At 66.6% G+C, this 17,587-nt stretch overlaps 2 protein-coding genes across 2 annotated transcripts; one reads left to right on the plus strand and one right to left on the minus strand.

Moving 5' to 3' along the window:
* The first annotated feature begins 1 nt into the window (after nucleotide 1).
* ZC3H4 (zinc finger CCCH-type containing 4) lies at nucleotides 2-10,936 on the plus strand. The gene is given in 16 exon segments (XM_088531718.1): nucleotides 2-162; nucleotides 4,775-4,994; nucleotides 5,152-5,262; nucleotides 5,642-5,864; nucleotides 5,968-6,116; nucleotides 6,197-6,296; nucleotides 6,372-6,514; nucleotides 6,695-6,799; nucleotides 6,882-6,998; nucleotides 7,123-7,227; nucleotides 8,059-8,175; nucleotides 8,177-8,232; nucleotides 8,234-8,410; nucleotides 8,733-9,112; nucleotides 9,225-9,494; nucleotides 9,670-10,936. Coding segments are annotated over 16 exon segments (3,696 nt in total). The 3' UTR covers nucleotides 10,932-10,936.
* A 3,590-nt stretch (nucleotides 10,937-14,526) lies between these two features.
* PPP1R14A (protein phosphatase 1 regulatory inhibitor subunit 14A) lies at nucleotides 14,527-16,708 on the minus strand. The gene is made up of 4 exons (XM_088531717.1): nucleotides 16,487-16,708; nucleotides 15,221-15,301; nucleotides 15,088-15,120; nucleotides 14,527-14,637 (listed from the first exon to the last, which is right to left on the minus strand). Exons 1-4 carry the CDS (start codon nucleotides 16,691-16,693, stop codon nucleotides 14,539-14,541), a joined length of 420 nt encoding a protein of 139 aa, XP_088387843.1. The 5' UTR covers nucleotides 16,694-16,708; the 3' UTR covers nucleotides 14,527-14,538.
* Between the last annotated feature and the right edge of the window lie 879 nt (nucleotides 16,709-17,587).

Below are 17,587 nucleotides of genomic sequence, written 5' to 3' on the forward strand. Positions count from 1 at the left end.
CATGGCCGTGGAGAGCCCGAGTGTCCCCCCCGCCGCCGCCGCCTCCCCCCCCAGCCCGCACTCCACCCCCCCATCTCCGTCCTGCCACCACCACGACAGCGGCAGCTGCAGCCTCCCCCGGCCGCCGCCGCCGCTCCAACTCCACCACGGCCCGGACGAAAGGTCCAGTAACCGCCTCTCCCGAGAGCCTCTCTGTCTGTCTCTGTCTGTCTGTCCGGCTCGCCGGACCAGGTTTGGGGGGGGAGGGCAGGGACGGGGCCGCGGGCGACCGGGGAGGGAGGAGGTCGGGGACGGGGACGGGGGAGGAGGTCGGGGGGCACCTCGGGGCCCGAGAGCCGCCGGCCCGGGCGGGGGGACAGGGCCTGAGGTGAGCGGGGGAGCCAGGGCTGAGAGGCGGCCAGGGGGGTAGGCCGGGCTGGGGGGCGCAGGGCTGGCGGGGACAGCGACCAGGAGCGCCCGGGGGGTCCCCAGGGCCCGGGCCGGGCGGGCTGCGACAGCAGGAGGAGGAGGAGGAGGAGGAGAGGCCCGAGAGCGAAGGCAGCGGCGGAGGGGGGGGGGGGGCGGCGGCGGCAGGACCGGGGAACAGCCGGGGGTCTGGGCGGGGGGGGTGGGAGCGCTGGGGAACAGCCAAGGGGCTAGAGGGGGGGGAGGAGATGGAAGAGCCGGGGGGGCTGGAGGGGGGGGCTGGGGGGGGCAGTTGGGGCCAGGGGACAGAGCAGGGACAGGGGGGTCAGGACAAGGGGACAGAGCAGGGACAGGGGGGGCAGTTGGGGCCAGGGGACAGAGCAGGGACAGGGGGGTCAGGACAAGGGGATAGAGCAGGGACAGGGGGGTCAGGACAAGGGGACAGAGCAGGGACAGGGGGGGCAGGACAAGGGGATAGAGCAGGGACAGGGGGGGCAGGACAAGGGGATAGAGCAGGGACAGGGGGGGCAGGACAAGGGGACAGAGCAGGGACAGGGGGGGCAGTTTGGGCCAGGGGACAGAGCAGGGACAGGGGGGTCAGGACAAGGGGATAGAGCAGGGACAGGGGGGTCAGGACAAGGGGACAGAGCAGGGACAGGGGGGGCAGTTGGGGCCAGGGGACAGAGCAGGGACAGGGGGGTCAGGACAAGGGGACAGAGCAGGGACAGGGGGGTCAGGACAAGGGGATAGAGCAGGGACAGGGGGGGCAGTTTGGGCCAGGGGACAGAACAGGGACAGGGAGGTCAAATGGGGCAGGGGGGGCAGATAGGACAGGGGGGACAGGACAGGGGGACAGAACAGGGACGGGGGGTGGGAGGGGGGACAGAGCAGGACAGGGGGGTCAGGTGGGACGGGGGGGCAGAGCAGGGATGGGGGAACAGAGCAGGGACAAGGGGGCCAGATAGGACAGGGGGGTCAGGACAGGGGGACAGAGCAGGGACAGGGGGGCAGTTGGGGCCAGGGGACAGAGCAGGGACGGGGGGTCAGAACGGGGGGACAGAGTAGGGACAGAGGGGACAGTAGGACCGGGGGGTCAGGACGGGGGGACAGAGCAGGGACGGGGGGACAGAACAGGGATGGGGGGAACAGATAGGACAGGGGGGTCAAATGGGACGGGGGGACAGAGCAGGACAGGGGGAACAGAGCAGGGACAGGGGTCAAATAGGATGGGGAGCCAGATGGGACAGGGGGACAAATGGGACAGGGGGGTCAGATAGGACAGGGGGGACAGAGCAGGGACGGGGGGACAGAGCAGGGACGGGGGACGGAGGGACAGAGGGGTCAGAGCAAGGACAGGGGGGTCGATGGGAACCAGGGGGACAGGTGAGAACAGAGCAGGACGGGAGGGGGACAGAGCAGAACGATGGCTCTAGCAGGACAAGGGGGGACAGAGCAGGACAAGGGGGGACGGAGCAGGATGAGGGGGACGGAGCAGGACAAGGGGGGACAGAGCAGGACGGGGGGGACAGAGCAGGACGGGAGGGGGACAGAGCAGGACAGGGGGGACAGAGCAGAACAATGGCTCTAGCAGGACAAGGGGGGACAGAGCAGGACAGGGGGGGACAGAGCAGGACAAGGGGGGACAGAGCAGGACAGGGGGGACAGAGCAGGACAGGGGGGGACAGAGCAGAACGATGGCTCTAGCAGGACAAGGGGGTGAAAAGCACCTGGCCAGAACTATTTGTTCCTTTATAAAATTATATGGATGAAGGAATAGGACCGTCTGGAAAACAAAATTAATTCCAAAAGTATTTTTTTTTCTTTCCTTTTTGCAAAACAAAGAAAAATAAAACACTTTCAGAAGGTTTGTGTTTTTTTTTTTTTTTTTTTTTTTTTTTTTGAGGGGCAGGGGAAGGCAGGGGAAGGCGGGACGGGGAGAGAGGTCCCCAAGGTCCCCACTTGTGGGGCAGGGCCAGGGCTGCCTGGGAGGGGGGTCCTTAACGAGGTCCTTAGCGACGACCTCGTTAATGTCCCCCCAAAAAAGCCAAGCGGGTTGTGGGGAGCTCGAGCGGTCCCATTATGGGAAGGTACCGGGAGCGTAACCCCCCCCGGCATCCCTCTGCCCTGTTTTTTTGGACTCGGAGATGGCCGTAAAGCACCTTCTCCTGCCCCTCCAGAACCAGAACCTCAGCTCTGCCCTCGGGTGGACTTTATTAGCCCTTTATTACTGTTTTAGAAGCCCTATGGCCACAGAGTGTTGTGTAGTGCCCCAAAACAGCCTAATGGTGTCAATTTGCCTGGAAAAGGGGAAAAAAACCCGAGTTTTGCTGCCTTCCCGTGGAGGGCAGGGAGCTGCTTGTAGACATTAGCTTTGCCTCGAAAGACTTTTGCTTTTGCCATGATGCAGGGCTGGGCTGGTGAGTATTGCTTTGATTGCATAACGAAATCAACCGTTTCTTTCCCAAAAAAAGCCTCGAGATCCCCCCCCCCGGCCCCGTTTTAGGCTCCATGTGGGTCAGAGCTGCCACCGTGTGTCCCAAGCAAGCAGAACCCCCCAGTGCCCGAGCGGACCCTGTGGTGATGCCAAAAGCCAAGAGCAAAGTCACAAAGCACACAAACGTCCCGCCGGAGCGGCCCCCGTATCCCGGGAAAAGCCGCCCGCAAAACAGAGGGAAAACACCCCGAAAGTCAAAGCAGAAAGTTGTGTGAACAAGTGCAAAGTGTGTTAAAAAAAAAGCAAAAAAAGGTGGCAAAGAAAGCACTGGTTCCCCAATGTCATCACACCACCCCGGCCCCCGCGCGCAGCCCCGTGTTGGATAATCCGCGAGGCCGGAGCGGGACGCGGAGCCCCCGGATCCGCTTCCCTGTGCGCTGCTCCTTGCGAATCCGCTCTTCCCGTGCAAACCCCCGCGGACACCGGGATCGCCGGGTTGTTCGGGATTTGGGGTTGTTCTTCGGGATTTGGAGTTGTTCCTCCATGCGGGAGCGAAACCCCCCGGCCTTTAGCGCCCGCAGCCTCCAGGGTCGCGCAAACGGCCGCGGAGCTTCTGCTTTTTGATGAATTCCCCCCAAAATAAGCAAATCCATCCGCCCGAACCCTAGCTTGAGCTACCGTGAGCCCTGGCTGTTGAAAATTAATAGAGCTTTTCTTCTTATTAATTTTACTGCATTTTGGAAAGGGGGTTTCATGCTGCAGCAGACAAGCCCGTATCCAGCGATGTTTTTTATGCGTTTTCCCCTATTTTAAGCATTTGCCGTGGAACCTTTCTCCCTTACGACCCTCCTTCTGCAGCTCGAGGTGGCCACGAGGCCCTAAAACTTGCCTTTTTTCCCCAAATTGATCAAAAATCCAGCACCGGAGCTTGAAAATAGCGTTGGGATTAAAACCGGCCAGGCCAAAAAGCTTTTAGCTCCGGTCATTCCCAAAGTTGGGATCTCACGGCATGGAAGCTCCATCCCAAGGGCACCCAGTAACTTCATGCTGCTAAACCTGGAGATTATTTTATTAAATAATAGGAGCAAAAAAGCCAAAATTGGGGACTTTGAGGTTAGTTTTCTGCTTTTTGAGGGAGCGTAGAACAGGGTGAAACTGCCCCTTTTGGAGGATCGGCCGAGGGCTTTGGAAGAGTGAATCCGTGCGTTATTTTTTATGGAGAAAATAGCAGCTAATGATGGGAAGAGAGGGGCTTTCTGCGGTGTTTGCAAGCAAAAGGTGACAATTTATTTAACTTATTTAATGTTTGTTAAATAAAACCCGCCCCGGCGCCCGGCCCTGAATGAGGGTCCGGACCAAGGGCAGATCCGGCCGCAGCTCCGGGCTCGGAGTTTTCCTACAAACTTCCCGTCAGGTTGACCAGGGTTTTCCTCCGCCTTCCCCCTGTCCGAGTGCACTTTTTTTTGCTACTTTAACCTCAAAGTTGAAATGTTCCCTTGGTCCTTGGGCTTTGGATGGGCAGGGAATGGGCGCTCCGGAGCGCGGCGCCGGGGTCAGGACTGCGGATTTGGTGAGGCCCATGGGAAAGAGCGGGATTTTCCGGTCGCTTTTGGGCCTCTCCAATGAATTCCCGGTTGCTTTTCCGCGTCCGCTTTTGTTTTGAGCAAACCCGAGCAGTAAAGCGGGATGCAGGGAGAGGACGGAACGCCGTGCCGTAAATGTAACCCGCTCCGAGGCTGTAGCACGTTTTATTAACCCTCATCCCAGTAATTTCCAGTTGGATTTAACGGGTGGCTCTGGACCAGAACTGGGTCTTGCAGCGGGAATTCCCAACCCGAGCGCCCGAAAGTGGGAGCAGGGGCGAGATCCTGGTTGGAAATCCCTGGTGAGGGATCCGGGCCGCGGGAAAGGTGACCGTGTCCGTGTGCTTCCCAGGGAGGATGGGGAGCTGGAGGAGGGCGAGCTGGAGGACGATGGCGGCGAGGAGGCACCGGCCGCGTCGGAATCGCGCGAGCGGAGCCGCAAGGACAAGGGCGAGAAGCACCACAGCGACTCGGATGACGAGAAGTCCCACCGGCGGATGAAGCGCAAGCGGCGGAAAGAGAGGGAGAAGGAGAAGCGGAGGGCCAAAAAGAAGAGGAAATCCAAGCACAAGGTGAGCCCCGCGGCGCTCCGGAGCTCACGGGTGGCCGGTTCCCGGGGATTTTCCGCGCGCCGTGTCGCATCCCGGAGCCCGTCGTGCTCTTAGGTGCCAAACGGGGAGGCGGCCGTGGGGTTCGATCCCGATTTTCCAGCCTTTCCCTGCCTTGCAGCGCCACGCGTCCTCCAGCGACGACTTCTCCGACTACAGCGACGACTCCGACTTCAGCACCAACGAGAAGGGGCACCGCAAGTACCGGGAATACAGCCCGCCCTACTCCTCCGTGAGTGATTCCCGGGAATGGGGAGGCTGCTCCGGGTGGGTGCGCACGGGCCTGGCTCCATCTAGGGGCCGCTCTCCCGGCCCGGCTCCGGCTCCGTCGCTTTTCCCCGGCTTCTCCGCGGTGCTCGGGTGTTAAATCACGCTCTTAGGCTTGTTAGTGCTGGCCAAAGAGCCTCTTCTGAAGGAAAAGATGGGAAAAGCAGAAGGAAATGAGCCAGGGAATGAAAAGAGACCCGCAAACCCGCAGGGTTCTGCAGGGCTGGGCCCGAGGCGGCCGCTCCGGCCGTTCGGGAGACGCGGGGCGTATTCCAGGGAGCTGGAATTCCAGGGGCTTGTCCTCCCTTTGGGATGCGTCCCGCTGCTCACGGCGCTCCCCGCAGTCCCACCAGCCGTACCCGTCCTCGCACGGGGCCCCGCTGCCCAAGAAGGGCTACGCGAAGCTGGACAGCAAGAGCTACGGCCCGTACGACGACTACGAGGGCGACGAGTACGGCGCTTACGAGGGCGAGGACGACGACGACGGCGCCAAGGACGACTACGACGACTTCGCCAAGGAGCTCAACCAGTACCGGCGCGCCAAGGAGGGCTCGCACCGCGGCCGAGGTACCGGTTCTGCTCCCGATTCCGCGTCCTCCCCATGGAGCGGATGGTGTTTGGAGCGGATGGAAGCCGCGCGCGGAGCCGACCGTCTCCGCGTCCCTTGCAGGTGGCCGAGGCCGAGGCCGGGGCTACCGCGGCCGCGGCGGCCGGGGCGGCATGAGGGGCGGCCGGGGCGGCATGGGCCGCGGGGGCCGGGGCCGGGGCCGCGGCGACCACGCGGAGGAGGAGGAGGAGATGTACGAGGAAGAGCTGGAGGTGAGTGCACGGGGAGCGTCCCGTCGCGGGGCCGGGACGTCGGCCGCACCGCGTCCTCCTGACCGTCCCCATGGCCGCAGCAATACGGCGACGCCGAGGAGCCCATGGGCGACGACGACTACGACGACTACTCCAAGGAGCTCAGCCAGTACCGGCGGAGCAAGGAGAGCCGCGGGCGAGGTGAGCGGGAGCGCCCCGCGCCGCGCGGCGTTCCCAACGGGAATCCCCCGTCCCGACCGCCGGCCTCCGTTCCAGGCATGAACCGAGGGCGCGGACGAGGCCCCCGGGGCCGAGGAAACAAGATGGGCCGGGGCCGAGGCCGAGGCGGGAGCAGGAGCGGAATGGGGAAAGGCGGCGGCATGAACGAGGATGACGACTACTACGACGAGGACATGGGCGTAAGCGGCTCTTGCCTTTCCCTCCTGCTGTGGGGGCCCCTTTCCCCTTGATCCCCTCGATTTCACGGGAAGAAACAGCCGCTGTCTTGTCCAGGACATACAACCCGTGTCCTGTCCGCGCGTCCTCCCTCCGAGGGGACGCGCAGGAATCGGCATTCCCGCTCCCCGTGTTTCCCATAGGATGGAGGAGGCTACAGGCGGAACGACCACGACAAATCCCACCAGCAGTCGGACAAGAAGGGGAAGGTGATCTGCAAATACTTCGTGGAGGGCCGGTGCACCTGGGTAAGGGCGCGGGGACGCGGCGCGGGCCGGGGGGTCCCCGCACGCGGCCGCCCCGGTGCCACGTCCCGCTCCTTCCGCCCAGGGCGACCACTGCAACTTCAGCCACGACATCGAACTGCCAAAGAAACGGGAGCTCTGCAAGTTCTACATCACCGGCTACTGCGCGCGCGCCGAGAACTGCCCCTACATGCACGATATCCTTTCGGGCCCCAAATCCCTCTTTTCCCTGCGCGGCAGGGAAATAGCTGCAAACCCCCCGCTCTGGGCGTTGGGGGAGTCCAAACCCGCCGGGATTCGTTCTCCTTAACCCCGGATAACGGGACTTTCCCTGCAAGCTGTTCCACACCACCGGCAACTGCATCAACGGGGACGACTGCATGTTCTCCCACGAGCCGCTCACGGAGGAGACGCGGGAGCTCCTGGACAAGGTGCGGAGGTGCCGGGCGGCGTCCGAGCCCTGCGGCTCCGGGAGGCGCCGGCCGCGGGACGGAGCGGCGCCCACGGGCTCCTGCCGGGGCCTTCGGGGCTGCGGAAAAAGGGCCTTTCCATTCCCAAAAGCCTTTCCATTCCCAAAAGCCTTTCTGTTCCTGAAAACCTTTCCGTTCCCAAAAGCCTTTCTGTTTCCCAAAGCCTTTCTGTTCTGGAAAGCCTTTCTGTATGTGAAAGCCTTTCCGTACCTGAACGGTTTTCCATACCCAAAAGCCTTTCTGTACCCCAAAGCCTTTCCATACCTGGAAGCCTTTCCATACCCGAAAGGCTTTCCGTATCTGAACGGCTTTCCATACCTGGAAGCCTCTCCATACCTGGAAGCCTCTCCATACCTGGAAGCCTTTCCATACCTGGAAGACTTTCTGTACCCAAAAACCGTTCCGTACCTGGAAGCCTTTCTGTACTCAGAAGCTTTTCCATACCTGGAAGCCCTTCCATACCTGAAAGCCTTTCCATACCCGAAGCCTTTCCATACCTGGAAGCTTTTCCATACCTGGAAGCCTTTCCATACCCATAAGCCTTTCCGTACCCGAAAGCCTTTCCGTACCCGAAAGCCTTTCCATACCCAGAAGCTTTTCCATACCCGAAAGCCTCTCCGTACCCGGAAGCCTTTCCATACCTGGAAGCTTTTCCATACCTGGAAGCCCTTCTCTACCCAGAAGCCTTTCCATACCCGAAAGCCTTTCCATACCCAGAAGCTTTTCCATACCTCTCCATCCCCGGAAGCCCTTCCTTCCCGTGCGGCGTTCCGCTCACTCCCGCTCCCGCAGATGCTGGCGGACGACGCCGAGGCCGGCGCGGAGGACGAGAAGGAGGTGGAGGAGCTCAAGAAACAGGGCATCAACCCGCTGCCCAAACCGCCCCCCGGCGTGGGGCTGCTGCCCACCCCCCCCGCGCCCGCCGGGCCCCCCGGGCTCCCCCAACGGGCGCCCCATGCCGGGGGGGGCCGCCGGGGCCGCCGCCGCCGCTGCCGCCGCCGGGGCCGCAGATGCCGCCGCCGCTGCACGAGCCGCTGTCGCCGCAGCAGCTGCAGCAGCAGCAGGACATGTACAAGAAGATCCCGTCGCTGTTCGAGATCGTCGTGCGGCCCACGGGGCAGCTGGCCGAGAAGCTGGGGGTCAGGTACGCGGCGCCGTCCCGCCGGGATGGGGCGTTCCCGGCGTTGGGAATGACGGGGGCGCGCCGGAGCTGGGAGCTGCCCGTCCCCAAGGAGCGAGCCATCCCCAGCCTGGTTTAGCTGGAGTTTTCCTATCGGGAACATACTGGGATAGGAGCAGAGATGTCCGAGCGGAACAGGGAGCGGATGAGGATGGGAAGGGGAAGGGGCTGTCCTGGAACATGAAGGAGCTGGAGGGCTGGGAAGCAGAGATTCGGGTGGGTGGGAAGGAGGTTTCCGTGCTCTGGGAGCGGCGCTGACCTCCCGTCTCCCGCTTTTCCCGTTCAGGCATCCGGGTCCGCCGCCGCCCCGGTTCCCCGGGCCGGGAGGACCCCCCGGGCCCATGCCTGGGCCCATGCACCCGGACATGCACCCGGACATGCACCCCGACATGCACCCCGACATGCATCCCGACATGCATCCTGACATGCATCCCGACATGCACCCCGACATGCATCCCGACATGCACCCGGATATGCATCCCGACATGCCCATGGGCCCCGGGATGAATCCCGGCCCCCCCATGGGCCCCGGACCCCCGATGATGCCGTACGGTCCGGACGACTCCCCGCACTCGGGAATGATGCCGCCCGGGCCGGGCTTTTACGACAACTTCTACCCGCCGCAAGAGGGGCTGGACATGGATCCCGGCATGATGGGAGACCCAGGTACCGCCCGGCGCCGTCGGGAGCGGCTCCCGCGCTCCGGAACGCCGTTCCCGCCGGAGCGGCCGCGTCGGAGCGCAGGGGGCCGGGACTCCAAGGCCCGTGTGTTTTGCAGCCGTGCTGCCCTACGAGGAGCTGCCCATGGGCGACGACTACGGCGCCTACGAGGCCATGGAGGGGCCGCCGGGGGAGCCGCTGTTCGAGGGGCCGCTGGAGCACGAGGGGCCGTGCGAGGCGGCGCGGAAGCCCCCGGGCGCCGTCCCCGACTTCCTGCCCTCGGCGCAGCGCGCGCTCTACCTGCGCATCCAGCACAAGCAGCACGAGGAGGAGGAGCGCGCGCGGAGGCTGGCGGAGAGCAGCAAGCAGGAGCGGGAGCACGAGGAAGGCAAGGAGCGGGGCGCGCGCGGGGACGGGGGGGCTCCTGGAATAACCCCCGAGCCACCGGGTGCCGTGGGCGGGAGGAGCAGCTCCGTGGGGCAGCCGGGGGGTCCGGGGAGAGATTTCGGGATGGGAAAACCGGGAAGAGCGTCTGGGAGCCGCCGCCTCCTGCTGCCCCCCAGGGGACACCGGCAACTGGTACTCGAGCGACGAGGACGACGGCGGCAGCAGCGTCACCTCCATCCTGAAGTCGCTGCGGCAGCAGAGCTCGGGGCGGCCCCACGGCGACGCGGCGCCCGCGGCGGGCGCCGACCCGCGGCTGCACAAGGGCCCCGGCGGGCGCCCCGCCGACCCGCGGCTCCGCGACCCGCGCCTGTCCCGCGCCGCCGAGGCGCCCGCCGAGCCGGGCCCCAGCGACCCGCGCCTGGCGCGGCACCTGCCCAAGCCGGACGCGCCGCATCCCAAAGCGGCGGCGGCGGCGCCGGACGACGAGGACGGCGAGCGGGCGCTGCGGGACAAGCCGGTGCCCGTCCCGCTGGAGGCGCTGCCCGGCGCGGCGCTGCGCGACCCGCGCTCGCAGCTGCAGCAGTTCAGCCACATCAAGAAGGACGTGGTGCTGGCGCGGCCCGGCTTCGCGCGCGCCGTGCTCTGGAGCCCCGAGGACCTCATCCCGCTGCCCGTGCCCAAGCAGGAGCCGGTGCCGGTGCCGGCGGCGCTGCAGGCGCTGGACCCGCGGCTGGGCCGGGCGCCGGCCGACCCGCGGCAGCGCGCGGCGCCGGAGGGCAGCGGCCTGCCCGACTTCGAGCTGCTCTCGCGCATCCTGCAGACTGTGAACGCGGCCGGCGGCGCCGGCGAGAAGCCGAGCGACCCGCGCGTGCGCAAGGCGCCCGCCGACCCGCGGCTGCACAAGGGCGCCGAGGCGGCCCCGGCGGGCGACGGCGCCGACGCCGGCCCGGCCATCGCGCCGTACGACCCGCGGCTCAGCAAGGGCGGCGCGCAGAGCAGCGTCCTCAGCGCCATCAGCCTCTACGACCCGCGGACTCCGAGCGCCGGCAGCCGCGGCGCCGAGCCGCCCGCCGAGCCGCCCGCCAAGGCCTCCGGCAAAGCCAAGGAGCCGCTCTTCCCGCGCCGCTCCGCGCTGGAGCAGCCGGACGCGGACAAGGGCGACGCCGCCACGGACAGGTACAACAGCTACAACCGGCCGCGCGCCAAGGCGGCGGCGGCGGCGGCGGGCGGCGCGCAGGACGCGGCGGCGCCGCAGCCCGGCGTGCACAACCTGCCCGTGCCGCCCGTGTACGGGCTGGTGAAGCCGCCGGCCGCGCCGCGCGCCGGCTCCGGCAGCCCCTTCGGCGGCAGCAGCCCCGCGCGCGACGCCGACGACGCCGCGTCGCTCAAGGACGTCTTCAAGGGCTTCGACCCCACCGCGTCGCCCTTCTGCCAGTAGCGCCGGGGGCTCCCGCGGCCCCCGGTCCGGTTGGGGCTCCGGTAGCGCCCGCTGTAGCCATATAACGTGTCTGTGATCCCGCCGGCTGCCGGGACGGACTGTGCAAGGAAACGACGCTCCGCGCGCGGAATCCGGCAGCGTTTCCCTCCCGAGCCGGCCGGGGGGTTCCCGGCTCGCTCTGCAGCTCCGAGTCATCCCGGGGGGATAATGAAACGAGCCGGAATCTCCCCGGGAAGCCGCAGCCGCCCCGGCCGCTCCACGTCCCGACCTCTCCCCTCGCACCGGAGCGCCGGGAGCCCTTGGGAGCGCTCGGAGAAGCGCGAATTCCGGAGCGGGAGCGTTTTGTACCACAGCCTTTTTGTACAGGCGGACGGACCCGCCAGGTCCCTTTTGTAGCTGCGGGTCCGTTCCGCTCCTGGGCTCTTCATTCGGAGCGAATTCCGAGCAAATTCCGATCCCCACCAGCTTCCACGGATGGGCACGGAGTATTCACGGCCTCCCCCCGGCAAGAAGCAGCCACGCCGTCAACCGCAACCAAAACGTTTGTATTACTGCAATTAAATTATTAATCTCCACGCGATTCCGCTCGTGTTTTGCCTGCAGAGGGCAGTGCCAGGACCGCGGCTCGGAGATCCGCTCCGTTCCGGCCTGGAAAATCAGTGTTAGGAGCCGCGGCGCCGTCTGCGCCCACCCGCCTTGGCCTGGGAAGATAAACGACGTTTTCGGGTGTTTTTTGGGGGAAGAAACGGCTGAAAGCGACGCGGCGCCAGCGGAGAGCGCTGGAGATTTGCCGGAAGGGAAGCGGGCGCCGGAGCCCCCGCGGTGCCGAAATGTTCCGGGAAGGAGGAAGGTCTGGGACAGGATCCCCCGCGGCTGCCAAATCCTCTCCGTTTTTAGGGGAAAAAGAGGTATTAAAGGGATCCCGACGAGCTTCGCCGAGGGGGAAACCAACCCCGCCGGCTTCCAAAGCCCTTCCCGGCTCCCCCCGCCGCATCCCGGCAAAATCCCCGTGGAAAAACAGCCAAAAAAGGAGGAATCGGCCGCCCGCGCCGTTCGCTGCAAATCCAGCGGCGTTTGTACAAAAACCTGAACTTTCTTTTTTTGTAAAATAACTTTTTTTTTTTCTATTCAAGGACTTCCTGCAGCCGCCCTCAGATCCAGGCTCCAACCCTTAATGCGTTCGTATTTTTTTTCCATCTGCCAGAGCTTTAAATAATAATTAAAAAATGATGCTCTCCAGTGAGATTGTAATAAACTGTAAATACTATTTCCGAGTCGAGGTTATCGATGCAAATATGTATATAGTGTATGGGGATTTTTACACGGACTGTCCCGGCGCATGGCTTTGTGTTCTCTCCCTTGCCCCGCTCTATTTTGGGGGTTGATTTTTCTTTTATTTTCCTCCTTTTTTTGGCGTTGCACTTTGGTCTTCCACAGAAGCGTCCCGCGCGCTCGGGTCCCCGGGTTGTGTTCACTGCCATTAAAGGTGCCGTTGGTTTCCACCGTCTCCGCTGCGTCCGCCTTGGCTGCGAATCCGCGCGTCCGGCGATGCCGACGTCCCGGGGGCAATGGAAAAGCCTTGGAAAAATCGGCTCATCCTTTTAGGGGGAAAACGGGTCGGGAAGGGGCAGATTGACTCCGGATCCAGCTGGGAGCGGGAGCCTCCGTTCCCGGGGCTTTTCCCCTTGCACAATCCGTGTCCCGCGTGGGGCCGCACGTGCACACGGATAGGCGGACATGGATGCGCATGGACGCACGGATACGCACGTGTGCACGGGCGCTTTGGGGTGAAACTCGGGCTTTTGGGGGCAGTTGTCGCCCTCGGGCTGCGCCCGGGTGCTTTGGGGACGATCGGGGGTTTTGGGGCGCAAGCGGGTGACATTGGGGACCGCGGGGCGTCCTGGGGGTATCCGGGGTGGGCAGAGCCCCGGCCCCGCATCCGGATCCGCGGCGGCCTCCGCGTGGCCGGGCGCTTCCTCCCGCTAATCGGCTCCGCTCCCGCCGTTCCCAGCAGGAAGCCGAGGCCGCGGGGCCATTTATGGGCAGGAGAAAAGGAGAACTGGGAGCAGAGGGAGCGCAGGGAGCGCCGGCGGGATGGGAGGGCGCCGGGATGCGGCCCAGGGACATGGGGGACACAAGGGGTCTCGGGTGCGCGGGATTTGGGTGCATGGGGTCTCCTGCACAGGATTTGGGTGCATGGGGGTCTCCTGCATGGGATTTGGGTGCATGGGGTCTCGGGTGCATGGGATTTGGGTGCATGGGGTCTCCTGCACGGGATTTGGGTGCATGGGGTCTCGGGTGCATGGGATTTGGGTGCATGGGGTCTCCTGCATGGGATTTGGGTGCACGGGTTCTCGGGTGCATGGGATTTGGGTGCATAGCGTCTCCTGCACGGGATTTGGGTGCATGGGATTAAGGTGCATGGGATCTCCTGCATGGGATTTGGGTGCATGGGGTCTCCTGCATGGAGTCTCCTGCACGGGATTTGGGTGCATGGGGTCTTGGGTGCATGGAATTTAGGTGCATGGGATCTCCTGCACAGGATTGGGGTACATGGGGTCTCCTGCACAGGATTTGGGTGCATGGGGTCTCGGGTGCATGGGATTTGGGTGCATGGGGTCTCCTGCATGGGGTCGGGGTGCATGGGGGCGTCAAGGGCAGCGGGTCCCATGCGCACGGGATTTGGGATTCCAGGGCTCTCGTGCACGGGATTTAGGATGCAGCAGGGGCTTGTGCCCTGCCCCCAGCACTCCCACCCCCCATGTCCCCATGGCGCCACCACCCTCAATGGCCACCACGGCGCTGGAGCGGCCACCACTGTCACCACTGCTGTGTCGGGGGGGCACAGTCCCCATGGGTGTCCCCAGGGCATGCAAGATGCGGCCTCGTGCACGCATGCTTGTAATTGTGCTCACCCGTATGCATTGAGATGCGCACACCCTCACTCATATCCATGCATCCATGCACGATTGCATGCACCCATCCATGCTTGCATGCATGACTGCCCGTATGCAGACACCCCTGCATGCTCACCCACATGCATCCATGCACACATGCATGCAGGCACTCTCTTGCATGCAAGCTCACCCGCACGCGCATGCTTGCATGCACGCACCGCCCGTGCACCCCCGCATGTTTGTGTATCCCCATCCGGCATCTCCCGCCTTCTGGCGCCGTGGGAATGTGGGCGGGATCGGGGGGGGGGGGCGCTTCCTGTCCAGATGTTGCTGACATCTGGATTCCGCTATAAACAGCGGGGGGGCTGAGCCCGGCGCAGCTCGGTGCAGCGGGGGCAGCGCCTGGCGCCGGGCGGCACTGGGCACAAAGGGGCCGGGGGGGGGGACGGGCACGGGCTGCCCCCCCCGCCTGTCCCCGCGATTGGGGGGGGGGGACATGGGGTGACAAGGACGGGGGCGGGGGCTGGGGAGGAGCCAAGGGGGGATCCATGATGCCCCCCCCGCCCCATGGACCCCCAAATGCAGCACAAACGGGGGGGGGGGGTGCAGCGAAGCTTTATTACAGCGCCCGTGGGGGGGGGGGGCAGCAGAGATTTACAAGGGCCCGGGGGGGGCGGGGGGGGGTTAAATACTGTACAGCGGCGGGGGGGTCAGGGCTGCGGCGGGAGGGGGTCCTCGGGGCTGGGTCGCTGCAGGACCTGCTGCTTCTGCAGCCCCTTGAGCTGCTCCAGGAGCTCCCGCACGAAGTCCTGCATTGGGGGGGGGGGGGGGGCACGAGGGGTTCAGCATCGCCCACCCCCCCATACAACCCCCCCCCCCGCCCCAGGCCCCCCCGCTTAGACAAGACCCCCCCCCCACCCCGCGCCCATCACCGGGGCGTCTGGGCGGGGGGGTCCCGGGTGTCTGGGGCGGGGGGGGCGGGACTCGGCGCCTCCCCACCCCCCCCCGGCCCCCATTGCCCCCCCCCGCCCCTCAATTCTGGCCCTACCCCCCCCCCCCCGCGCGCCCATCGCGGCGGCGTCTGGGCGGGCCCGGCGGCGTCTGCGGGCGGGCGATAAGCGGAACCCCCCCCCCCCCGCCGGACCCCCCCGCGGCTCTGCCGAAAACTTTTGCCCTTTAAAGGCGCCTCGGAGCCGCCGGGGCCTGGGAACGGCGCCGCCCCGGGACCCCCCCGGGACCCCCCCCGGGACCCCTCTCACCTCCGTGTCGTTGTCGCACGAGCTCAGGATGCCCTGGGGGGGGGGAAGGGGAGGGGGATGAGCGGGAACCGGCGACCCCCGGGGAGGGGGGGGATAGGGGAACCCGGGGGGGGGGGGGTCCCGCCGCCGCCACCTGCAGCCGCTGCGCCCGCTCCTCGTCCGTGTCCAGCTCGAGCAGCTCGTCGATGTTCACCTCGTCCGGCATCTCGGCCTCCTGCGGGGGGGGGCGCTGGGGGGGCGGCGCCGAGACCCCCCCCGGGACCCCCCTTGTGTCCCCGATCCCCCCATGTCCCGGGTCCCCTCCCCCGGGACCCCCCTTGTGTCCCCGACCCCCCCATGTCCCGGGTCCCCCCCCCCGGGACTCCCCCTTGTGTCCCCGACCCCCCCATGTCCCGGGGGGGACCCGGGGGGGCGCTCGCGTGTCCCAAATCCCTCCGTTGACCCCCCCCCCCGCCGTGACCCTCCCCAGGGTCCCTCCTTGTCCCTTGTCACCCCCCGCTCCGTTTCCCAGCCCCCCCCCCCGCTGACATCTGCCGCGTCCCATATGGAGCTGGAAGGGGCGGGGGCACCCCCGGGAGGGGGGGGGGGTCGCGCAGGCGGCGGAGCCTCCGCCAGGACCCCCCCGCTCCCTCCCCGCCGTCCCGGGGCTCCCCCCGGTCCCGGGCCGCGCTCCGCCCGCCCCGGCCCCCCCGGTCCTTCCTCCCCCCGGGCCGCTCCCCGCTCGCTCCTTTCATGGAGACGTTTCGGACACGGCGAGTTTCCCATTTTCGTTTGCGGGGCGGGGGGGGGGGGAGGCGGGACCGACGGGGTGGGGGGAGATCGACGGGTGGTCCCGGTACCGGACCACCCCCCCCCCCGCCCCGGTATCCCCGTCCCAGGCTGGACCAGCGCGGGGTCCGCGCTCCCCATCCCGGCACCGGGACGTCCCTGAGGATGCCTGCCCCCCCCCCCACCGGGATGCGGCCGGTGCCCCGGGAGGGGGGCTGTCGGTGCGGGGGGGTGGGGAGCGTCTCCAGCCGGTGTCACCGCCGGGACATCGGGAGGCTCCGCACCGGACCGGGGCCCTGGGGATGCTCCGCGGCCGGTACCGGAACCCCGGGGATGCTCCGGAGCCGCAGACACGGGGATGCTCCGTAGCTGCTACCGGAGCCCCAGGGATGCTCGGCGGCCGGTACCGGAGCCCCGGGATGCTCCGCAGCCAGTACCGGAGCCCCGGGGATGCTCCGCAGCCGGTACCGAACCCCTGGGGATGCTCCGCAGCCCGGGGATGCTCCGAAGCCGGTACCGGCCCCCGGGATGCTCCGCAGCCGGCACGGGACCGGCACTCCCGGTGCCCCTCGCCCGCGGGGCTTCCCGCGCTGTCCCGCCGGAGCCGGTGCCGGTACCGGGGGGCACGTACCCGCCCTCGGTAGAGCTCCTCGAGGCGCCCGTCGATCCACTGCTCGGTGTCCAGGCGCCGCTGCAGCTCCCGCCGGTTGTACTTGACGGTGACCCGCGCCTGGCGCCGCTGCAGCCCGGGGCTCCGCGCGGGCTGCGGCCGCCGCGGCCCCGGCGAGCGCCCCGGCGACCCCCGGCCCAGCCGCCGCCCCACGCGGTTCGCCGCCATCGCCGCCGCCGCCGCCGCCTCGAGCGGGGCGGGGGGCGCGGGGCGGGGCCTCCGGCGGCAGGGGCGGGGCCTCCTCGGGGGGCGGGGCCTCGGCGAACGGGGAATGGGGCGAGGAGGCGGGGCTTCGCTGAGGAGGGGCGGGGCATAGACTGGGAGGGGCGGGGCGAGGCGGCACCGGGAATGGAGGTGGGAGGTGGGACACACGGTGCCCTATAGGGCCCTATAGCCCCACACGGCCCCTACATCTCCCGAGAGCGCCCTATAAGGCCCTACAGATCTGCACAGCCCCCATATCTTCCCATAATGCCCTATAGCCCCACACGGCCCCTATATCTCCCTAGAGCACCCTACAGATCTGCACAGCCCCCATACCTCCCCATAATGCCCTATAGTCCCGCACAGCCCCTATATATCCCTAGAGCACCCTACAGATCTGCACAGCCCCCATATCTCCCCATAATGCCCTATAGTCCCGCACAGCCCCTATATCTCCCCAGAGCACCCTATAGATCTGCACAGCCCCCATACCTCCCCATAATGCCCTATAGTCCCGCACAGCCCCTATATCTCCCCATAGCGCCCTGCAGGGCCCTACAACCCCCAATAGGGGCCCCCTGGCGCGCCCAAAGGGCGTGTCCTCCCGCCCTGTATGCAAACGAGAGGGGTGGAGCCAAGCAATCCCCTGTGGGGGGGCGTGTCTCTGTGCTCCGATTGGCCGTTGGCGCCTGGGGGCGGGGCTTCCCCCGGGCCGGGAGGGAGGGGTTCGTGGCGGCGGCGCTGGAGCAGGGGGCGTGTCCCACCTGCGTGACGCGGCGGCGGAGCGGCGCTGCGATTGGCTGGCGGGCGGGGCGCACCTGGGCGCACCTATGTGACGCGGCGGGGCGGGGCGCACCT

This window comes from Tinamus guttatus, unplaced genomic scaffold (genome assembly GCF_059628265.1).
Source record: "Tinamus guttatus ecotype Peru unplaced genomic scaffold, ASM5962826v1 Tinamus_guttatus_pri_ptg000425l, whole genome shotgun sequence".
NCBI lineage: Eukaryota > Metazoa > Chordata > Aves > Tinamiformes > Tinamidae > Tinamus > Tinamus guttatus.

What these genes read in the sequence shown, in the direction of transcription:
- PPP1R14A (XM_088531717.1), bottom strand. Translation starts at nt 16,693, where the DNA reads ATGGCGGCGAACCGCGTGGGGCGGCGGCTGGGCCGGGGGTCGCCGGGG. An exon ending in AGCGGGCGCAGCGGCTGCAG is followed by an intron (nt 15,121 to 15,220) that starts GTGGCGGCGGCG and finishes CCCCCCCCCCAG; the next exon opens with GGCATCCTGAGCTCGTGCGA. An exon ending in CGTGCGACAACGACACGGAG is followed by an intron (nt 14,638 to 15,087) that starts GTGAGAGGGGTC and finishes CCCCCAATGCAG; the next exon opens with GACTTCGTGCGGGAGCTCCT.